The sequence below is a fragment of the Nansenia antarctica genome (genome assembly GCF_963989245.1).
Source record: "Nansenia antarctica genome assembly, chromosome: 8".
NCBI classification, from domain to species: Eukaryota; Metazoa; Chordata; class Actinopteri; order Argentiniformes; family Microstomatidae; genus Nansenia; species Nansenia antarctica.
This window is the reverse complement of record NC_137678.1, coordinates 52,201,347-52,223,380: the sequence shown is the minus strand read 5'-3', so window position 1 is coordinate 52,223,380 and position 22,034 is coordinate 52,201,347. Positions and strand designations below refer to the sequence as shown.

General features: G+C 45.2%; 1 protein-coding gene across 1 annotated transcript in view; it reads left to right on the top strand.

Moving 5' to 3' along the window:
- gnptab (N-acetylglucosamine-1-phosphate transferase subunits alpha and beta) overlaps positions 1 to 22,034 on the top strand; it is a 61,932-nt gene that overhangs the window by 19,140 nt on the left and 20,758 nt on the right. Inside the window, exons 8-10 of the mRNA XM_080537395.1 lie at positions 18,969 to 19,130; positions 20,774 to 20,953; positions 21,612 to 21,782. Of these exons, the coding sequence (XP_080393521.1) occupies positions 18,969 to 19,130; positions 20,774 to 20,953; positions 21,612 to 21,782 (513 nt within the window). The remainder of the gene's footprint in view (positions 1 to 18,968; positions 19,131 to 20,773; positions 20,954 to 21,611; positions 21,783 to 22,034) is intronic.

The window sequence follows — 22,034 nt, the reverse complement described above, 5'->3', positions numbered from 1 at the left end:
TCGCCAGATCGGCGGTTCGAGCCCCGGCTGGCCACATGTCAAAGTGTCCTTGGGCAAGACACTGAACCCCAAATTGCTTCCAGTGAGCGGGGCCGGCGCCTTCCATGGTAGCTTGCGGCCATTGGTGTGTGAATGTGTGTGTGAATGGGTGAATGAGAGGCCGTTGTAAAGCGCTTTGGAATAAGGCGATATATAAGTCAGTCCATTTGTAATAACGTGGAAGTGAAATATGTCAGCGCGTGTGTGTCATGCCCATGAGTGACGTGTGCTCAGCTGAACCCTGCTGCCTCTGTTCAAACACAACTATCGAGAGGACTGGTGTCCCACATGTCTAGTCCATCAATGTCCAAACAGTCAAACTAGAGACGCACTACATAGCCAAAAGTATGTGGACACAATTATGGTCTGGGGCTGTTGTTCATGGTTTTAGGCTAGGCCTCCTTAGTTCCAGTGAAGGGAAATAATAATGCTACAGCATACAATGAGATTCTAGAGGGTTGTACGCTTCCAACTTTGTAGCAACAGTTTGGGGGAAGGTCCTTTGCTGTTTCAGCATGACAATGACCCTAAGTGAGGTCCATAATGACATGGTTTGTCGTGTTCGGTGTGGAAAGACTTGACTGGCCTGCACACAGAGCCCTGACCTCAACCAACACCTTTGGGATGAATTGGAACGCCGACTGCGAGCCAGTCCTTCTCGCTACATCAGTGCCCGACCTCAGTAATTCTCTTGTCGATTCCAAAATCTAGTGGAAAGCCTTCCCAGAAGAGTGGAGGCTGTTATAGCAGCAAAGGGGGGGGACCAACTACATATTAACGCCCATGATTTTGGAATGAGATTTTCAACAAGCACATATGGGTGTGATGTTCGGGTGTCCACATACGTTTGGCCATGTAGTACTACCATCTGGAAGAGAGGGGGCGACGGTCATGCCTCTCTCTCTTTTCTACCCTTCAGGTAGGAAGTCCAACCGACTGGATGCAACCAAGCTTTCTGGGGGTGTAGGGTGTGTAGGGTGCAGGGATTAAAGTTCTCCGTCGCTACGACGGATTTCCGTCAATTTATTCCAAGTTGCGACGGATTTATTCCAAGTTGTGACGGATTTTACCTGGTGTAATATGATTTGTAGAGGCATAAAATCTATTTTGATGTTGGTATTAGGTATATAAATTATATATGATAGCCTATATAGCCTACATATAGGCCTTTATTGGCTACAACTATGCGACAGTAACAGAGCGGGGTGCACTGACGCTGAACCCCTCATAGTGATAAGTAGGTGGACATGGTGCGTGGTGCTGAAATAGCCGACATGCGGTGTGTGGTTTGAAAAAAGTAACGCCAGCTCAGTAAATCATTCAAACTTAATGTTTACTTATAGGCTATGTGAATGTGACTGCACCACACATGTGAACAGTAACAAAGCAAATGCAGTTGAATTTTATGAAAAACATTGACAACAAAATCGGCGCAAAAAAAAAAAGCTGAATCCGCTTAGCCTATATGCTCCTGAAACGACAGAGCAAACACGCTACATTACTAGGGATAATAATTACTAATAATTACAATGAGCCAATAGAAAAAATAATATTAGGCTATTTAAATCTCACTTAATGAGAAAACTGGCATCTCCCATCGGTCACTATTGGTTGGCTATCTGGTGATATGGACGTCTTTGTGTGTCTAGAAAAGCGCTATAAATCTAATGTATTATTATTATTTATTATTATTATGGACGTCACTTTAATCCGGCAGTTCTCAAGATTTTTATGCACCAGTCGATTCCTCTAGTGCGTCTTTATTGCATTCATTGACGAAAAGGACGACTCGCATGTATAGAAAGGGAACATTGTGAGCACGTAAAATGTGAGTCTCACAACGGCTTTGCATTGATGAAACCAGGTAGGATGAACGCATAGTTCGCTGTCCATTCCTCTTTAAATGCCCTGTTTTCACCGTCAACTTTCCTCTTTAGACCTTTGGAGAGTGACATGATGTTTCTCTTGCTAACTAGCAGGTTAAATGTTTAGCTAACTTCACCCGGCACGCAAACAACCAATCCAATAATAATGTGACCTTGTAAGTCTGGGAGGAGGGGGGAATCATTCAGAATAAAACTATGTAAAATAATTATTTGAATAAGTTAGGCTGCGCTACATCGTCAGTCCACACATTTATTATTCAAAACTATGGAAAAGGGTGAAACTACGTTTCAACGTTGTTGAGAATCACAACACAAACTCGCTAGTCACGCCAAAATACTGCAGCGAAATGGATTGGACTGCTACCTAGTTAACTATAACACTACTTTACATTGTTAGCAGGCTCACAAAACAAGCCGTGTTCGTTGACTAGCGATGTGTCGTTGATTTTCTACAACGCGGAAATGTGTTCACATTTTCAAAGCATTAGAACGTAGAACGGAAAATCGCACGCGCGCTTTGCGCACGGAAAGCCACCGGCCCCGATTTGGCCAGATTTTTTTTTTCCGTCAGGAGATTTGTTTTTTGCTTTAATCCCTGGTAGGGTGTAGGCTGTAGGGTGTGGAGGGTGTAGGGTGTAGTGTGTAGGGTGTGTAGGGTGTAGGCTGTAGGGTGGAGGGTGTAGGGTGTGGAGGGTGTAGGGTGGAGGGTGTAGGCTGTAGGGTGTGTAGGGTGTAGGGTGTAGGGTGTGGAGGGTGTAGGGTGGAGGGTGGAGGGTGTAGACTGTAGGGTGTAGGGTGGAGGGTGTAGGGTGTGTAGGGTCTTTAGGGTGTAGAGCAGGGGTCACCAACTACATTTGTCCAAGGGCCAGAATTTTTCGAAGCATACATTGTGGGGGCCGGACTTATATTTATTCATTTTATTTAGGCATAATTAGCATATTATTGTTTAATATTTTCACTTTCTTTCAAAATGTATGTTATTAATGGCTTATTATCAGTGTTAACAGACTCCTGACACCTATACTGCAGCCAGCCACCAGGGGGCGGTGAAGATATTTTGGCTTCACTTTGTTATTACACATTGTAATAATTTTCAGTTATTAATCATGCAAAATGTCACTCTCAAACAACCTGAAGCGTAAAATTCATGTGGAAAACCGCAGCTTTAATGAGGAATGGACTGACAAGTACGCATTCATCTTGCCAACATTTAGTAAAGCAAAACCTGTATGCCTCATCTGCACTGAAACGGTAGCTGTTGAAAGGTCTACAATTTTGTCCCTGATGTCCTTAGAAAGCTCTTTGGTCTTGCCCATTGTGGAGAGGTTGGGGTCTGATTGATTGAGTGTGTGGAGAGGTGTCTTTTATAAAGGTAACGAGTTCAAACAGGTGCAGTTAATACAGGTAATGAGTGGAGAATAGGAGGGCTTCTTAAAGAAAAACTAACAGGTCTGTGAGAGCCGGAATTATTACTGGTTGGTAGGTGATCAAATACTTATTTCATACAATAAAATGCAAATTAATTATTTAAAAGTCATACAATGTGATTTTCTGGATTTTTGTTTTAGATTCCGTCTCTCACAGTTGAAGTGTACCTATGATAACAATTACAGACCTCTACATTCTTTCTAAGTGGGAAAACCTGCAAAATCAGCAGTGTATCAAATACTTGTTCTCCCCACTGTATATATGATATACCTCACCTCACGGGACGTCCTGGGTCCATTGATAGCAGCTCCTGCTTACATTACCTCACGTTACCTCACGAGATAGCAGCTGCTGCTTCACTCACCAACATCTTTTTATCAGTGACCATTTACTAATACAACTTTATCCAACCAACATGCCTCTTATCAGACGACGGAGGCATTCAGCTTGTCGTCTGATATTAATGATTCAGATGTACAGGATTTTTCACCCCGAAGTGAGTAGCCCTACATTAACTTGTTAGCAGCCCTACATTAACATGTTAGCTAGCTCACTACTAGCTCCCAGTAGGCTATAGGCTATATTGTGATGAGAGAAAGTGAGGAAAATGTAAATGACAATCTTGTATAGCAGAACATTTAAATTACAATCATAACAGACAGACTCATGAATAAATCATCAGTCTAAGATCATCAATCATGTTTAATCATCAAACTATTGTGTCATTACTGTCTCTGTTCTCTGTTCTATTCATAACCCATCACAAGTTTTCTAAAATAATCACAGAAGAAAGACGGCAAATCAAAATGATCAAATCAAATTTATTTTTTGGGGAAATAACGATTTCATCATATTGGTCATCTTCTCCTCTCTCTCCTGACTTCTCATCTCTCTCTCCTGACTTTCTCTCCTCTCCTCTCTTTCTCTCCTCTCCTCACATCCGGAATTCCCGGTCCTTTCTCTCTCCCTCTTCTCTCCTTCTCTCTCCCTCTTCTCTCCTTCTCTCTCCCTCTGCTCCTCTCTCTTCAACGCCTTCCTCTCTCTTCTCTCTTCCTCTTCTCTCCTTCTCTTCTCTCCTTCTCTCTCCCTCTTCTCTCCTTTCTCTCTCCCTCTTCTCTCTCCCTCTTCTCTCCTTCTCTCTCCCTCTTCTCTCCTTCTCTCTTCCTCTTCTCTCCTTCTCTCTCCCTCTTCTCTCCTTTCTCTCTCCCTCTGCTCCTCTCTCTTCAACGCCTTCCTCTCTCTTCTCTCTCCCTCTTCTCTCCTTCTCTCTCCCTCTTCTCTCCTTCTCTCTCCCTCTTCTCTCCTTTCTCTCTCCCTCTGCTCCTCTCTCTTCAACGCCTTCCTCTCTCTTCTCTCTCCCTCTTCTCTCCTTCTCTCTCCCTCTTCTCTCCTTCTCTCTCCCTCTTCTCTCCTTCTCTCTCCCTCTTCTCTCCTTCTCTCTCCCTCTTCTCTCCTTTCTCTCTCCCTCTGCTCCTCTCTCTTCAACGCCTTCCTCTCTCTTCTCTCTCCCTCTTCTCTCCTTCTCTCTCCCTCTTCTCTCCTTCTCTCTCCCTCTTCTCTCCTTCTCTCTCCCTCTTCTCTCCTTCTCTCTCCCTCTTCTCTCCTTTCTCTCTCCCTCTGCTCCTCTCTCTTCAACGCCTCCCTCTCTTCTCTTCTCTCTTCCTTCTCCACCGCTTTCTCCTGATGCTCTCTAAACAGAGAGACCCACTCAGACTCCCGCTTCCTCTTGGGAGCCGGAGTGGGACCCTCTGCCTCTGGAGGAGAGACCACTGCTGCTGCTGACGTCGACGCCACAGATGAGGAGATGAGGGAATCTAGCGTCATTGATGGTCTTTGCCCCATCACCTCATCCATGACATCGAACCACTTCCAGCTAGCAGCAGTGGCCTCTCCTCCCTCTGTGCTGACCCCTGTCCGGAACTTCCTACAAAGTTCCTACAAAATAACATACACAAGGGTAATCAGATTGATCATTATTTAGTTAAACATTTCATTTTTAGTTAAACATTTCATTTTTAGTTAAACATTTCATACAACCTCCCCTATCCCTAACCATCTCCCCTAACCCTGCCACCCCCCTCCCCCCATGGACATGCATACAACCTCCCCTTCCCCGTTCGTTAACTCTGTGTTCTATGTGCTCATGTTATCTGTTGCTTGTTGTTTCTGTGTTTTCCGTTTTTCCCATATTGTCAGCGTCTTTGAGCCTCGGAAAAGCGCTATATAAATCTAATGAATTATTATTATTATTATTATTATTTTGATATTTCAACTTACCTTATATTTCTTATTGAAGTTATTCCATTTGTTCTTGAGATACAAAGCCTCCACCCTGCCCTCCAGGCCATGCTCCTTGATGAATGTCCTATACAACCATAACATTGGTCAAACATTGGCATAAACCTTTGACAGGGGATAAGCACGTATGTGAAAATCTACCACCCACAGATTATAGATTTGTTAAAAATTCACCAGTCACTAAATGGTAAATCAAATCTACCAACGACTTTAGTAAGTAAGTAAAGCTTCATTTATATACCGCCTTTCGTACATGAAATGCAAACTCAACTCGCGCTTTAACATTTTACTAGCATATGGCTGATGGCTGGTGCTACTTTCTCACCCGTATGCACATGAAAATGACAACACATAAAACGTGATGTTCTTACTGAAAGCCAATGATGGTAGCATTTCTCTTCCCGGTAAATATGTGATCATTCTCCCCCCTCCACCGAATCATGCTCTCCGTGTCTTCAGCCGTCCCTTGAAACAACAATACGGCGTTAATAACGACAGGTCAGGTTGTTGTAGCTACAGTAACGTTAGCTAGCTACAATGTTATTAGCTGTTATCAACTCGATAACCACTAAGCTAATGATTATCATTATGTAGGGCTTGCAGGCAAGTCGAGCGGTAGATACTATTTCAACAACAATAAAGATACGTTCATTATGAATAATTCAAATGTTTTTTTTATATATATTTTTGGTTACTCACATTTGTATGAGTGTATGTACTCTTCTCTGTCCGCCATGGTCGCTCGCGATTGTTTTGTTTGACAATGTTTGAATGTAAACAACAGCTGCCAGATGACAACAAGTTTGTATTCATCAGAGCAACGCATCCGGGTACTTTCCCCTCCCGTAATGTCCACGCCCCTTTTTGGGTGATAGAAGAGTAGAAGTTTGAATGGCGGTCAATGGGAATTTCTGGTCTTTGCTACTTTAATCCGATACAATAAAAAAACTGTATTGCTTTTTAGATATTAGATGCACAAATCCGATGGCCAGTTAAGCAAACTATTATATGAATGAATGAATGAATGAATGAATGAATGAATGAATGAATGAATGAATGAATGGTCTTTATTGTCATTGCTACAGTACAGGTACCAAACAACGAAATTTAGGAGGGGTGGCTCCCCTGGTGTTAGGAAAGAAAAAAAAACACTTTAAAAAAAAAAACACAAGAAGGGAAGGAGCTGGTTTACATAAATAAAGGCTATGTACACTATCCACTATACTATACTGTACAGATAGACGACTAGGGTTGTCATATTGCACATAGTGTTATTGCACATTTATTTAAAGTGTCGCAGTTTGCAGGCTTGAAATGTACATATTTGTGCCTCAGCACTACACCTGATTTTTTCAGTCCAGCAGCTGCCATCAATCCGTCCAGACTGTCCAGGGCCCAGAACCTAGGTCTTTGCTGTGTTCAGGGCCTGGACGGCCCTGTGGTAGAAGCTGTTCTTCAGTCTGTTTGTCCTTGCGGCCATGGTCCTGAACCGCCTTTTCGAGGGCAGCCGGGTAAAGTGTTCGTACCCAGGGTGGGTTGGGTCCCTGGAGATCTTGGAGGCCTTCCTGAGACAGCGTGTGTTGTACAGCTCTTCCAGAGAGGGGAGGGGGGCGCCGGTGATCTTCTATATAGTGTGGTTTCCGATCAATGATCGACGTCGTTATATGGAGAAAAGTAATGAAATAGGCAGTGTGTCCTTTCAGTCTGCCTCCAGAGCAGTCATACGTCATCTCCCTGTCATCAGAACGATCACGCGACCGCTTAAAACTGTTGGCGCCTTATTGGAAAATTTAGTGTCACCATGCCTAAGGCTTGCTGTGTAGTGTTTTGCACGGCAAACAATAAAAAAAAATCCAGATTTACGATTTTCTTTACTTCCCCAAAAAGCAAAGGACAGTAAAAGAAGAGATCTGTGGCTTCAGGCCATCCGCAGAGAGGATGAAGGTGGTCAGCAGTGGGACCCTTCCAGTCAATACGTGTATGTCTGTGGCAAACACTTCATCACAGGTTAGTTAATGATGTTAAATGAAGTCAACAGTTATAATGTTAAAAGTCAAAGTAGTGAATGTTGATGCTGCATTGAAAGGGAAATATATAACATATATATATAGGGAATATAAAACAAACTGAAAAGCCAAGGAAATCCCAATTTATGTTAAAGCGTGTAGCTTGTAGCTTTAGCCTGTAGCTAGGTTTACAATGGCCTCTCATTCACACATAAATGGCGGCAAGCTACCCATGCAAGGCACCTGCCCGCTCATTGGGAGCAATTTGGGGTTTAGTGTCTTGCCCAAGGACACCTCGACATGTGGCCATGTAGGGTTGAAATTGCCGATCTGCTGACCTTGCGATCAGACGCCGGCTCTACCAATGTCATGGTAAAGGGCGGGTGTGAACCCCACATGGCCACATGTGGAGGTGTCCTTGGGATCACCATGACATTAGACATTAATGTCATGATAATAAAACTATAGGGAATCGAATCATCATGGATTAAATTAACCCATACATGTAATTGTTCATTTTGCAGCAATACACATCATTTACTTGTGAAATGTGATTACGGTAATTGTAATCCAGAATTAGAATTGGTGACTATTGAGTGAAGTATCAGCTGGCATACTTAATGACTACATTTGATGAGTGCATTTAATCAAAGCTGTATAAAGTTCTTTTGAATGAGTATCTGCATTTGGCTTACACTTACTCTACTGGTTTCAGGATTCCATGTGAATGATTGTAGTCATCCGGATTATGTCCCATCTATTTTTCCACATCGGCAGCAATTGACTCAAGGCAGAGTTAAATTACGGCGCTACAAAAATGCCAGGAAGAGAGAGGCTGGTGATGATGGGAAGGTCCTGTCAGCCAAAAGAAAACAAAGGTCACCTTCAGAAGAAGAACCTCTCACTGAGCCCACTGAAGAACCTCTCACTGAGCCTACTGAACAACCTCTCACTGAGGACGGTACACTGAGCAACAGGCCAGTTTTGCACAGGGAGCAGGTTGCTATTGCCATAGAGGTAGCCAATCTCAAGAGAGAGAGAGATGAGGCCAGAAGAGAACGTGATGCTGCATTGCAGCGATTGTCTGTGAATGCTGTTCGAGGCAACAACAGTGCATGCAGGGCCATGACTGGGCTTGACTGGGCAGTGTTTGACTGTCTACATCGCTACCTTCTTCAGTTTATCAAGTCACCACCTAAGGTTTTTCGATTGTCGACCGAGGACCAGCTTTTCCTCTGTTTGCTCAAGCTACGCCAGAATCCGTCTATTGCTTTGCTGAGCCAAATACTGGACCAACGACAGTCTACCATCCGCCACATATTCCAACGTTGGCTGAATCTTCTGTATGCAAAGATCACCTTCCTCATTCACTGGCCTGACAGGGATTGCATCAGACAAACCATACCACCAACGATAAAGGCCAAATTTCCTCGCCTCACATCAATCATTGATTGTTTTGAAATCAAAATTGTACATCCAAAGGGGCTTAAAGCCAGGTAAAGACACCAACAAATATGTAATTCATGATTACTTGGCCAGGTAACTTCTGAATGCTAACCATGCTTTGTTTTTTCCACAGGGCCAAATCTTACTCCAGCTATAAGAAGTGGACTACGGTAAAATATTTGATTGCGTGTAGTCCTGCAGGCAGCATCACCTTCTTGTCCAAAGGCTCGGGTGGAAGAGCATCCGATGTTAAGATAGTGAGGGAATCTGGCTTCATTTCACCACTGTACCACCATCCTGGGGACCAGGTAATGTAGAACTCTACATATTGTATACTATACTGTAACAGTTCATCACATACACACATTTTTTTGTACTCATTATGTACAGGTGTAAATTAGTGTTTCACCACAAACATTAAAAGCAATAGACTTACTCTATTCAATCGCATTCCTTGTTTCAGATCTTGGCTGACCGGGGTTTTACGCTTAAAGATGACTTTGGCCTGCTTGGTGCCAGTCTCCTAACCCCAGCCTTCACTCAGGGCAGGAAACAACTTCCAGGCAAAGACGTGGAAGAGTCCAGAAGAAAATCCAAAGTTCGGATTCATATTGGCAAGTATATATATTTATTTATAAATTATTAACAATTTCATTGAAACTCCTGCCAATATTCAACAACACAGCACAACGTATGACTGTAGCCATTTGTATAACAGTGCTATGACAAATACTGAGAACATGGGTAAAGTTATGAGAAGTTTTTCCTAAAAAGATTATCAAAAGACTTATTGGTATTTTACAGAACGTGTGATTGGCGTCCTGAAGTGCAGATTCCAAATCCTGGGTTGGCCGCTTCCTTTTTGCTTCGTGAAGTCCCTGCGGGATGAGATTGAGAACAGGGATGTAGCTACAATTGACAAGATAGTACACGTGTGCGCTGCCTTGGTCAACATGTCAGGTAGCATTGTGTTAAATAAAAACAGACAGGGGGATGTATAGCCAGTTAATCAGTCCTGCTCTCTTTTCTGTTTGAGCTCATATGAACAATCTTACAACTTAACATACACCGTAATGTGTCTGGTGCTTAGGTCACATTTACTGTAAATCACATCATAGTCAGTCTTTTGACAACTATTTGCTCCCTCATCTTCCAAAATCTACCTTACTGCACTGCTCTCCACCCTGCACTGACTGTGGACTCCACCATAGTCTCCTGTGAATGTAAATAAATCATTTTTGATTAATTATGTTTCCATGAACCTCATGAACTCATAACAGCAAATGGTAGCAAATGCTATATAAACAGATATGAACTATAAAAGCATTTCCATATGACTGCAATGCAGTGTTTGAATGCTGTATGTTCTACCAGAAGTTCCTGCTCTGCTTCTGGGACTGCACAGTCTGTGGACTCCACCTCAATCTCCTGAGATTGCAAACACATTATTGGTGATCAATTCTGTTGGCATGCACCTCATAATTAACAGAAATTGTTACATTTGTAAATGTTAATTATTTATGTATTTTCCATATTGCAGTGTTTTAAATGGTGTGTATTTTACCTGAAGCTCTCGTTCTGTGTCTGGGACAGCACTGTCTGTGGACTCCACCTCAATCTCCTGAAATTACAAATAAATAATTTGTGATTAATTGTGTTGGGTTTACCTATATTTGTATGGCATATGTTACATATATTACATGACAGACAATGTATTTGCAGTCTCTGAACAAAGTGTGTTGTACCTGAAGCTCCAGCTCTGTTTCTGTGACTGAGGTTCCTGCCAGCTGAGGGTAGATGTGCCTGGCCCAAAAACGGCTGATGTTGTCCACTGCCTTACAAATAAAATCTTCATCTTGATGGACACGGAAGATGACCGTTTGCTTCGGGGTCCAGGTGATGAAGTCTGCATAGGTTGTTTTGCACACATACATCTGCATCTGCACCTGTAAAATAAAAGGACAGCATAGCTCTACCACCCTACAATCACCAAAACGGCCACAAACACAGAAAATGAAATTCCTTGTGAAGTGTTATGTATTGTATTACCTGGGTGTAGTAGCTGTGGTTGGTCCTCAGCGACAACAAAGTGTCCAGATGTCCTGTCTTGTCTGTGGGCCAGTGATCAGGTGAAATATCACTGGCCCATTTCAAGGGACACTTTGCCTCAACCACTCCTTTCCCACAGCAATCACATGATATGTATGCATCACAGCTTACACCAATGTAGGGCTTCTCTTTGCACACTTGGAAGCCTGCCCTCCCAATCTTGAGGCTCTTGTGGGCTGTATATACCTCACTCGATAAGGTGATTGCAGTTTGTGCTGTGAATGTTGTTGTTAGGCCTAGGGCATACTTATATGTTTCGATGGCCTCCTTTTCATGTTCCCTACCCCAAACTATGCCTGGAGTTGTCAGACGGTTTTGCAGAGACCCTTTCTGCACAATATCTCTCAGAAGTGATTTTGAGGGTTTCTCAAGAGGTGTGTGTAGTACCCTGTGCGCGGATGTGCCTGTCACCCTCCCAACTCTTTGCAGGTGCCAAGTTGAACATTCTGCCTGGTCTTTAGTTTCTTCCTCTATTGCCAGTACTTGGTCATCAGAAAACCCTAACAGATTTTCATACCATGGCATTGGCCTGAAAGAGTCCGCATATGTGCTCCAGTGGCAGACAACATATCAAGGAACTGATTTTGATGTTGTTCTTTTGCCTTCGGAACTACCCCACACTTTTTTCCAACAGCCCTCTTTCTTTTTGCCTTGTCTGTGTAGAATGTAATGTCCTTCACCATGTCTGCCTCCACCTTTTTGGTACAGACTTTATTCCAGGCACAGGCGATGCTGGTTGGTGCCGTCCTTGTGTAGCCAAGGCGGACAGATGCCTCTAACTTAAAAAGAAGTGCCCCGACGTGGGAACAACTTTCTCCCAGTCTAGAATAAAATAGAATACAATGAGCATTTATTTTCTTCTGAAAGAATTTGATATGGCATTGAGATTAAAACTGTTATGTTATGCAGTCAGCTTACCCTGCCATGCAATCACAGTGAGCTGCTTTAACCTCTCCAGTACTCTTAGCAGCAACCCAAGTGCTGTGGGATTTATCAGTGACCCTCCATGATGGCTTGACCTGGGTCTTGAAAACGGTGATGTCAGCAGAGGGTTTGTGGTGCAGTACCACATCCACCCAGCCACTGGTGAAGAACTTATGTGCTTCCAGGGATTTGTAGTTCTTCATTTGACTTGCCGTGTAAATCCCTAGATGAGAGTGTTACATTAGTTTTCTTAAGATAGGATCATTAATAAATCTGTTCAATGGGCATAGATGATGCATTTGCCAAAGTGATGAACTGTTAATCAGTATTTAGCCTGTATGGTATATATAGTATATGTATGTATACATGTGTATATATATATATAAAGACGTTATAGCTAGCTAGCTATGAGTTATCCTCAAAATAATGAACAGCAAGCTAGGTCCTAAACTAGGGCCGGTGGAGGAGGGCAAGTGTCACATTGTACAGACTACCAAAACAGAAAAATAAAATCTCAACGACAGCAAAAGTGAAAGATGTCAGAAATGCATTACCTGGAGATTCAATAAGGTAATTGTATATGTCAGGATATGACACCTCAGGCCATTGGGTCGGGTCGTTCATCCACATGGATGGAGGCAGACTGAAAGGACACACGTTGCCTATTTCATTAATTTTCTCCATATAACGACGTCGATCATTGATTGGCAACGACACTATATAATTGTCTGCCTGATTGGCCATCGGATTTGCTATCCTAATATCTAAAAAGCAATACGGCTTTCTTATTTTATCGGATTAAAGCAAAGACCACAAATTCCCATTGACCGCCAGTCAAACTTCTACACTTCTCGCACCCAACAGGGGACGTGATCGTTCTGATGACAGGGAGATGACGTATGACTGCTCTGGAGGCAGACTGAAAGGACACACTGCCTATTTCATTACTTTTCTCCATATAACGACGTCGATCATTGATCGGAAACTACACTATATAATAGTTTGCCTAACTGGCCATCGGATTTGTGCATCTAATATCTAAAAAGCAATACGTTTTTTTAATTAAAGTTGCAAAAACCAGAAATTCCCATTGACCGCCATTCAAACTTCTACTCTTCTTTCACCCAAAAAGGGGCGTGCTCGTTCTGATGACAGGGAGATGACGCGCAATTGCTCTGATGAATGATGCAGTTTGACGAGGCTGAAAGCGCACAGGGTTGCCAGATGGGATTCTATAAACTCAAAATCAAGTAGCCCATTCGGCGGTAACCCGCCCCATCTGGCAACCCTGGATGCAACTCTGGACGCGAAATGCATTTTGGGGATTAGGAGACGAGATAGTGTCCATCCAAACCGACTTCAAATTTGCCGGAAGTAACTGCTCGCCTACTAAATTTCTCGCATACTCAAATCTCGCATATGATATTTCGGAACCTACTACATACTCAAAATCTACGTCATATCTAGTATGAGTAGTATGCTAGTACGCTATTCCGAACACAGCCTATATCTCAAAAGTGAGTACACCCTTTAGATTTTTGCAAATATTCTGTCATATCCTTTCAGGGGATAACACTATCTTAATGAAACTTTGATATAACTTAAAGTAGTCAGTGTGCTGCTTGAATAACAGTATATATTTATTGTCCATTGAAAATTACTCAGTACACAGCTGTTAATGTCTAAACAGCTGGCAACAAAAGTGAGTACACCCCATAGTGAACATGTCTAAATTGTGCCCAAAGTGTCAATATTTTGTGTGACCACCATTGTTATCTAGCACTGCTTTAACCCTCCTGGGCATGGAATTCACCAGAGCTGCACAGGTTGCTTCTGGAATGTTCTTCCACTCCTCCATGACGACATCACGGAGCCCACGGATGTTGGACACCTTGCACTCCTCCACCTTCCTCTTGAGGATGCCCCACATGTGCTCAATTGGGTTTAGGTCTGGAGACATACTTGGCCAGTCCATCACCTTAACCTTCAGCTTCTTCAGCAAGGCCGTTGTCATCTTGGAGGTGTCTTTAGGGTCATTATCATGTTGGAAAACTGCCCTAAAAAACGGCCCAGTTTCCGAAGAGAGGGGATCATGCTCTGCTGCAGGATGTCACAGTATATATTGGAATTCATGTGTCCCTCAATGAAATGCAGCTCCCCAGTGCCGGCAGCACTCATGCAGCCCCAGACCATGATGCTGCCACCACCATGCTTGACTGTAGGCAAAACACATTTGTCTTGGTACTCCTCACCAGGGTGCCGCCACACACGCCGGACACCATCTGACCCAAACAGGTTTATTTTGGTCTCATCAGACCACAGGACATGGTTCCAGTAACTCATGTTCTTGGATTCATTGTCTTCAGCAAACTGTTTGCGGGCTTTCTTATGCATCGGTTTCAGAAGAGGCTTCTGTCTGGGGCGACGGCCATACAAACCGATTTGATGCAGTGTGCGGCGTATGGTCTGGGCACTGACAGGCTGACATCCCACTTCTGCAACCTCTGCAGCAATGCTGGAAGCACTCGCACGTCTATTTTTGGAAACCAACCTCTGGATATGACGCTGAGCACGTGGACTCAACTTATTTGGTAGACCCTGGCGAGGCCTGTTCCGAGTGGAACCTGTCCTGGAAAACCACTGTATGATCTTAGCCACTGTGCTGCACCTCATTTTCAGGGTGTTGGCAATCTTCTTATAGCCAAGGCCATCTTTGTGAAGCGCAATAATCCTTTTTTTCAGCTGCCCAGAGAGTTCCTTGCCATGAGGTGCCATGTTGTCCAGCATTCAGAGAGAATTGTGCCCAAAACACCAAATTTAACAGCCCTGCTTATCATTTACACCTGAATCCTTGTAACACTAACGAGTCACATGACACCAGGGCGGGAAAACAACATCATTGGGCACAATTAGGACATGTTCACGAATGGGGTGTACTCACTTTTGTTGCCAGCTGTTTAGACATTAACAGCTGTGTACTGAGTAATTTTCAAAGGACAATAAATATATACTGTTATTCAAGCAGCACACTGACTACTTTAAGTTATATCAAAGTTTCAGTAGGATAATGTTATCCCCTGAAAGGATATAACAGAATATTTGCAAAAATCTAAAGGGTGTACTCACTTTTGAGATATACTGTACCTGAGATGAACATCAATATGACGTATGTAGTTCTGATGGAGTAGAGAGGGTTATAGAGTGTTCGTTCACCTGGCAACCATAGTGGAGTGAGCACTGTGCAGTCCTGCTGCCTGTGTTGCCAGATTGGGCGTATTCCAGCCCCAATTGGGCTACTTACGATCACACTGGGCTTTTTCTTTGTTTTTAGACTGTGGTTAGGCTGGAAAACAATCCCATCTGGCAACACTGCAGGCTGCTGCCTGTCTGGCGCGCGGCCTGTGGCCATGTGATAATAGCGGGGGTATTAGGGTGAAACCCTAGCTGGGGCAGCGGGGGGTTAACATTAGAACAACTGTTTGGGGTGGCATGGCGCCAAGCAGCACACATAAAGGTCACCAGGCTTTTTACTGACCTTCCCTGCTCTGTCCCTCTCTCTCTCTGTCTCTCTCTCTCTCTCACACACACACACACACACACACACACACACACACACACACACACACACTCCCTCCCTCCCGGTGTCATCCTAGGTCTGATGGTTGTTGTCACTACTGAACACTGAGTTGGGTTGTGTTGCCAGTAGAGTGGTGGTGGTGTGTGTGTGTGTGTGTGTGTGTGTGTGTGTGTGTGTGTGTGTGTGTGTGTGTGTGGGAGGGGGGGGGGGGGTTCTTGGTCAGGTTGGCGGTGTTGTGCCAGTGTGTCATGTGTGTGTGTGTGTGTGTGTGTGTGTGTGTGTGTGTGTGTGTGTGTGTGTGTGTGTTGGGTGGGGGGGGTTCACACAGTGACAATGCAGGGGTCCAGTTTCAGCGTGCTTCTCGGTGCCGTGGGGATGATTCTGTGAAAGAGGGATGAGCAGCATGCAGAGAGGAAGAGGGGTTAGGAGAGACAGGGGCAGTGTTCAGGGATGAGTCTGTATTTATAGACGGTGTTCGACTGAGCGCCGTGGTGATGAAAGCTGCCCCACGACTCCCTGTCAGCGACTCATCCTGTCACCTAGAACATTCTCTATAAACGCCCTGACTCATCCTGTCACCTAGAACATTCTCTATAAACGCCCTGACTCATCCTGTCACCTAGAACATTCTCTATACACGCCCTGACTCATCCTGTCACCTAGAACATTCTCTATAAACGCCCTGACTCATCCTGTCACCTAGAACATTCTCTATAAACGCCCTGACTCATCCTGTCACCTAGAACATTCTCTATAAACGCCCTGACTCATCCTGTCACCTAGAACATTCTCTATAAACGCCCTGCTGGTGCTTGTTTGTTTTCACCTACATGTTTTATGTTTTGCAATTTGCATGACTGTATGTCTTTGTCTTTGACTGGCTTTATTGTATTTCATGCCATCAGATGATAATAATAATAATAACGTTTTATTTGTATAGCACTTTTCCTGCAAACCAATCGCTCCAATCATTATATAATCGTAATTTAATGATTTGGTCATTTAAAGGCAATATTAAAAAGATGGGTTTTTTAGTCTTGACTTGAACATAATGTGCTGAGGTTGCATCCCTAATGTAAACTGGCAGTGCATTCCACAATCTGGGTGCATAACATGAGAATGCGGCCTCTCACCAAATCTCTTCTTTTGTACATGTGGTACACAGAGAAAGCCAGCTAAAGGTCTATTTTGATAGATGAACTATCAAGATATGTGTATATGTTTGCCCTGTCCTCACGATGGTGAAAAACTATAATATAGATTTAAAGTATAAGCCATAGGCCATATCATAGGTCATATCAGTCTCTACATAGGCCATATCAGTTCCCATGTATTACCAATAACCCAGTGGTCACAATGTTGACACAGTGTGGGTTGTGTCAGGTCAGGTGCAAGGTTAAAGGTTAAAGGTTAAAAGGCAGAGGCAGGTGTGGATGGGATTGTTAATGTTACTGGAAATACCATTCTGAGTAACACATTTACCATTGTCTTTGTGTGTGTGTGTGTGTGTGTGTGTGTGTGTGTGTGTGTGTGTGTGTGTGTGTGTGTGTGTGTGCGTGTGCGTGTGCGTGTGCGTGTGCGTGTGTGCTGTAATAAAAAGGACAATGTGACCTGTGGTTTACTGTCCCTGGCTCATCTGTGGGCCAGGGACAGTAAACAAAAGGCTGGTGTGACACAGGGGGAGGCAGAGGGAGAGGGAGGCTGGTGTGAGAGGGAGGCTGGTGTGAGAGGAGAGGGAGGCTGGTGTGAGAGGAGAGGGAGGCTGGTGAGAGAGGGAGGCTGGTGTGAGAGGAGAGGGAGGCTGGTGAGAGAGGGAGGCTGGTGTGAGAGGGAGGCTGGTGTGAGAGGGAGGCTGGTGTGAGAGGGAGGCTGGTGTGAGAGGAGAGGGAGGCTGGTGAGAGAGGGAGGCTGGTGTGAGAGGAGAGGGAGGCTGGTGAGAGAGGGAGGCTGGTGTGAGAGGAGAGGGAGGCTGGTGAGAGAGGGAGGCTGGTGTGAGAGGAGAGGGAGGCTGGTGTGAGAGGGAGGCTGGTGTGAGAGGGAGGCTGGTGTGAGAGGGAGGCTGGTGTGAGAGGAGAGGGAGGCTGGTGTGAGAGGAGAGGGAGGCTGGTGAGAGAGGGAGGCTGGTGTGAGAGGGAGGCTGGTCTGACAGGGGAGGCAGGGAGAGAGGGAGGCTGGTGTGACAGAGGAGGCAGGGTTAGGGTTGGGCACACAGGGTTGTTTGGGTTCCTGGTTAGAGGAATGTGTCTTTTCTAGGAAGCTTAGAGTAGGAGATGACAGAGACGGGAAACAGATGGTTGGAAAAAGTCATTCCTGAGATGCCACATGTCTAGCATACCTAAAATCAGAGGATAATCACCTTCATCTGTCCCCCAAATAGATGACATCACAGAAGAGCAAACGTATTCTCTTCCCCTCCCTTGTGTAGACAAGCACGCTCACACGCAACTTTTTTTTTTACTTAGCTCGTCAACTAGTAAACAAGTCTCTGTATTGCTTAACTTTACACATTATTTACACATTATTTACACATTACACTTTACACATTATTTCACAATATATTGTTTTGCTGTGCTGTGGTAGAGAAGGCAAGAGACCATCTAGTGTTCACACATTCAAGCCTCTCTTTTTAGTTGTTGTCTGTGAGCGGATAGTTCCTATATATTATATCAATTCTCATCTAGATCTGTCTCAAACTACGCCGTGTTGGGTCCTTGAATATGAGGGAATTGAGTCTTGAAAGTCCTTGAAAGGTGCTTGAATGTGATGTTTCAGAAGGTGTGGGAGGAACCCCGCTTTGATCTGGCCTCTCCTTTAAAACCCGGGCACGGCCGAGAAGGTCAGAGGTCAACATGGTTGCTTTGATCCCAGCTGAGGTTTAGTGTGTGTGTGTAGCAGCCAGCGGCCATGTGGTGGCTCTCACTCTGTCATCGCTGCCACTGGGAATTCCGCCTGCCTGGAGACAGAAGGGGAAAACCCGAAGTGACAATTTACGAATTTTTCCGCCTCGGCCTTGTAACCTCGTAACCACGGCAGCGTCTGTCCTGTAACCTCGTAACCACGGCAGCGTCTGCAGTAAGCTTCCCCTTCTGTTGTCGCAGCCTTTTGTGGCCTTTGGCTGCAAATAAACACGTGTGTGTTTTCTTTACCCGCGGCGCCACGGCTCTGCTGAGCTATGCTGAGTCGTTCCATCGAGCTGTCTTGTGTCCTGGCTGTCACCCTGACACGTTTGGTTGTCTCACCCCCCACCCTCCTCAGTTCCAGTTGTACTCGGAGGCCAGCATCGCCCTGCTCCACCTGAACAGCCCCCAGGACTTCACTGATCTGACCCAGCAGGCCAAGAAGAACCTGACCCTGGAGGGGAAGGAGCTGACGGTCAGCCCTGCCTACCTGTTCTGGGACCTCAGCGCCATCACACAGGTAAACCTCTCTTCAGAAGACCTGAGAGCTCTATTGGGCTGATAGGCTAGCAAAAGGGTCTTGGTGACAACAGATTTGTTTACTTACATTCAGATGTGGGGAAACCCTTTTTCAAAGAGTGGAACTACTTACCCGCCAACGTGCGCTAACCCAGCTGATTCTAATTAGCACAGGGAGGAGAACTCATTAGTGACATAAGTTTGGACATCTTAGTTTCGTGCTTTTCTTACTGTGTTCAATGTCTTTTTCCTGTGTCATTCCACTTTATTGCGCATAGCTTTTTTTTTAATGGATTGGAATGTTCCCATTTCTTTAGCTGTGTAGTTCTATTGAGTTCATACCAACGTCTGGTCTGAATTTCATGTTCTGTTGATGTTGAATCCTTCTTTCCCCCACTGTATATACCCAGCCAAACGGTTTGTATGACAAAGTGAGGACCAAGCACAATGACATGCTGTAGTGCTCTCTCTCTCTGAGCATGTTAACAGCTCGCCCCCTATAGTGGATTTAATCATCTGGTTTCTTCTCTATTGATGTTGAATATTGAACACAAGGAGATTGATCAACTTAGCTTGAAGCCTTTTATTGATATAGTCACATGAGAGCAGTCTCGAGTTTGCAAAGTCCAGAGCCCCAGAGCCCCCTCCTTCTCTGAGCCCCTCCTCCTTCTCTGAGCCCCTCCTCCTTCTCTCAGCCCCTCCTTCTCTGAGCCCCTCCTCCTTCTCTGAGCCCCTCCTCCTTCTCTGAGCCCCTCCTCCTTCTCTGAGCCCCTCCTCCTTCTCTGAGCCCCTCCTTCTCTGAGCCCCTCCTCCTTCTCTCAGCCCCTCCTCCTTCTCTGAGCCCCCTCCTTCTCTGAGCCCCTCCTTCTCTGAGCCCCTCCTTCTCTGAGCCCCTCCTCCTTCTCTGAGCCCCTCCTTCTCTGAGCCCCTCCTTCTCTCAGCCCCTCCTCCTTCTCTGAGCCCCTCCTTCTCTGAGCCCCCCCTCCTTCTCTGAGCCCCTCCTCCTTCTCTGAGCCCCTCCTCCTTCTCTGAGCCCCTCCTTCTCTGAGCCCCTCCTTCTCTGAGCCCCTCCTCCTTCTCTGAGCCCCTCCTTCTCTGAGCCCCTCCTCCTTCTCTGAGCCCCTCCTCCTTCTCTGAGCCCCCCTCCTTCTCTGAGCCCCTCCTCCTTCTCTGAGCCCCTCCTCCTTCTCTGAGCCCCCTCCTTCTCTGAGCCCCTCCTTCTCTGAGCCCCTCCTCCTTCTCTGAGCCCCTCCTTCTCTGAGCCCCTCCTTCTCTGAGCCCCTCCTCCTTCTCTGAGCCCCTCCTCCTTCTCTGAGCCCCTCCTCCTTCTCTGAGCCCCTCCTCCTTCTCTGAGCCCCTCCTTCTCTGAGCCCCTCCTTCTCTGAGCACAGCCCTTATATACAAAGTCGACACCCCAGATGAGATCACTAATCTTGGCCAACAAACATGGTGACAGGAAACGCTACACTTTAGTAAGTACGACACGATACAAGTTATTGTGCAACCAGTCGTTGGCACGGTCCCCAGGCAGACTGAACTGTTAGCCACGATTTCCCAGAATTTAGAGATACAGACTTCAATTCTCAGTATATTTGATATAAAACTACCCCCCCCTCCCCCCCCCCCCCCCCCTCTGCCCTCTAGTCTAAGCAGGATGAGGACGTCTCCGCCAGCCGCTTCGAGGACAACGAGGAGCTGCGCTACTCCCTGCGCTCGGTGGAGAGACACGCCCCCTGGGTGCGCCACGTCTTTATCGTCACCAACGGCCAGATCCCGTCCTGGCTGAACCTGGACAACCCTCGCATCACCGTGGTTACGCACCAGGTGACCCCTGAGCTCACGCTCCTGCCCTGCGCATACTCAACACTTGATCTACAGCCCATCACTGCCCTGTATACAGTGTAACAATATGTTTAGTATAAGTAAGTAAGTAAGTAAGTAAGTGACATCTATTTATACAGCACAACATTTACAACGACAACAGCCGCCCAAAGTGCTTAACAGATAAAAGAGAATAAATAAAAGAGATAAAATACAGATGAAAGAAAACAGATAAAATAGATAAAATACACTAAAAGCAAGGTGCAGTACAAATAAAAGTGCAAAGAGTGCACCTCAGGTCAAAGGCCAGGGAGAAGAGATGTGTTTTGACTAGTTTTTTTAAAAGCCTCAATGCTCTCGGTGGATCTGATAAGGACATAGGATTGCCTTTTTAGATGTTCTTATAACATCGGTTGCATAGCACAAGTAGCCTGGTCCAATAAGAACTATTATTATTATTATAATTGATTACATTCATAAAGCGGGTTTCATTATACAAGAACAATCTCAAAAGGGCATGAAATAAAAGATAAGTAGACAAAATGGTTAAAAAAAACTAAAGCAAAACTAATATATATGGTCATATCATAAAAGCAGCCATCTTAGTCTAGGAGGAAGGGTATAAGGCCTAACGTCTGCCACCTGTTGTCCTCTCCTGTAGGATATCTTCCAGAACGAGACCCACCTGCCCACCTTCAGCTCCCCCGCTATAGAGACCCACATCCACCGCATCCCGGGGCTCTCGCAGAAGTTCATCTACCTCAACGATGACGTCATGTTCGGCAAGGACGTGTGGCCCGACGACTTCTTCAGCCACTCCAAAGGACAGAAGGTCAGGATCTAGGGGGGGGGTGTTATATTATTATTAGGGAGGATGTTGAATTGAATTTACTGCGGCAGATTTCCAACAAACTCACACCCTGCTCTTTTAAGTCTGTAATTGCTTTTGGTACTATGAGCAATGTTCACAAGCTCTCTAGCTCTTTAGCTCTCTAGCGGGGCGGCTGTGGTGCAGGAGGTAGAGCCGCCGTCTAATGATCGCAAGGTTGGCAGATCGGCGGTTCGAGCCCCGGCTGGCCACATG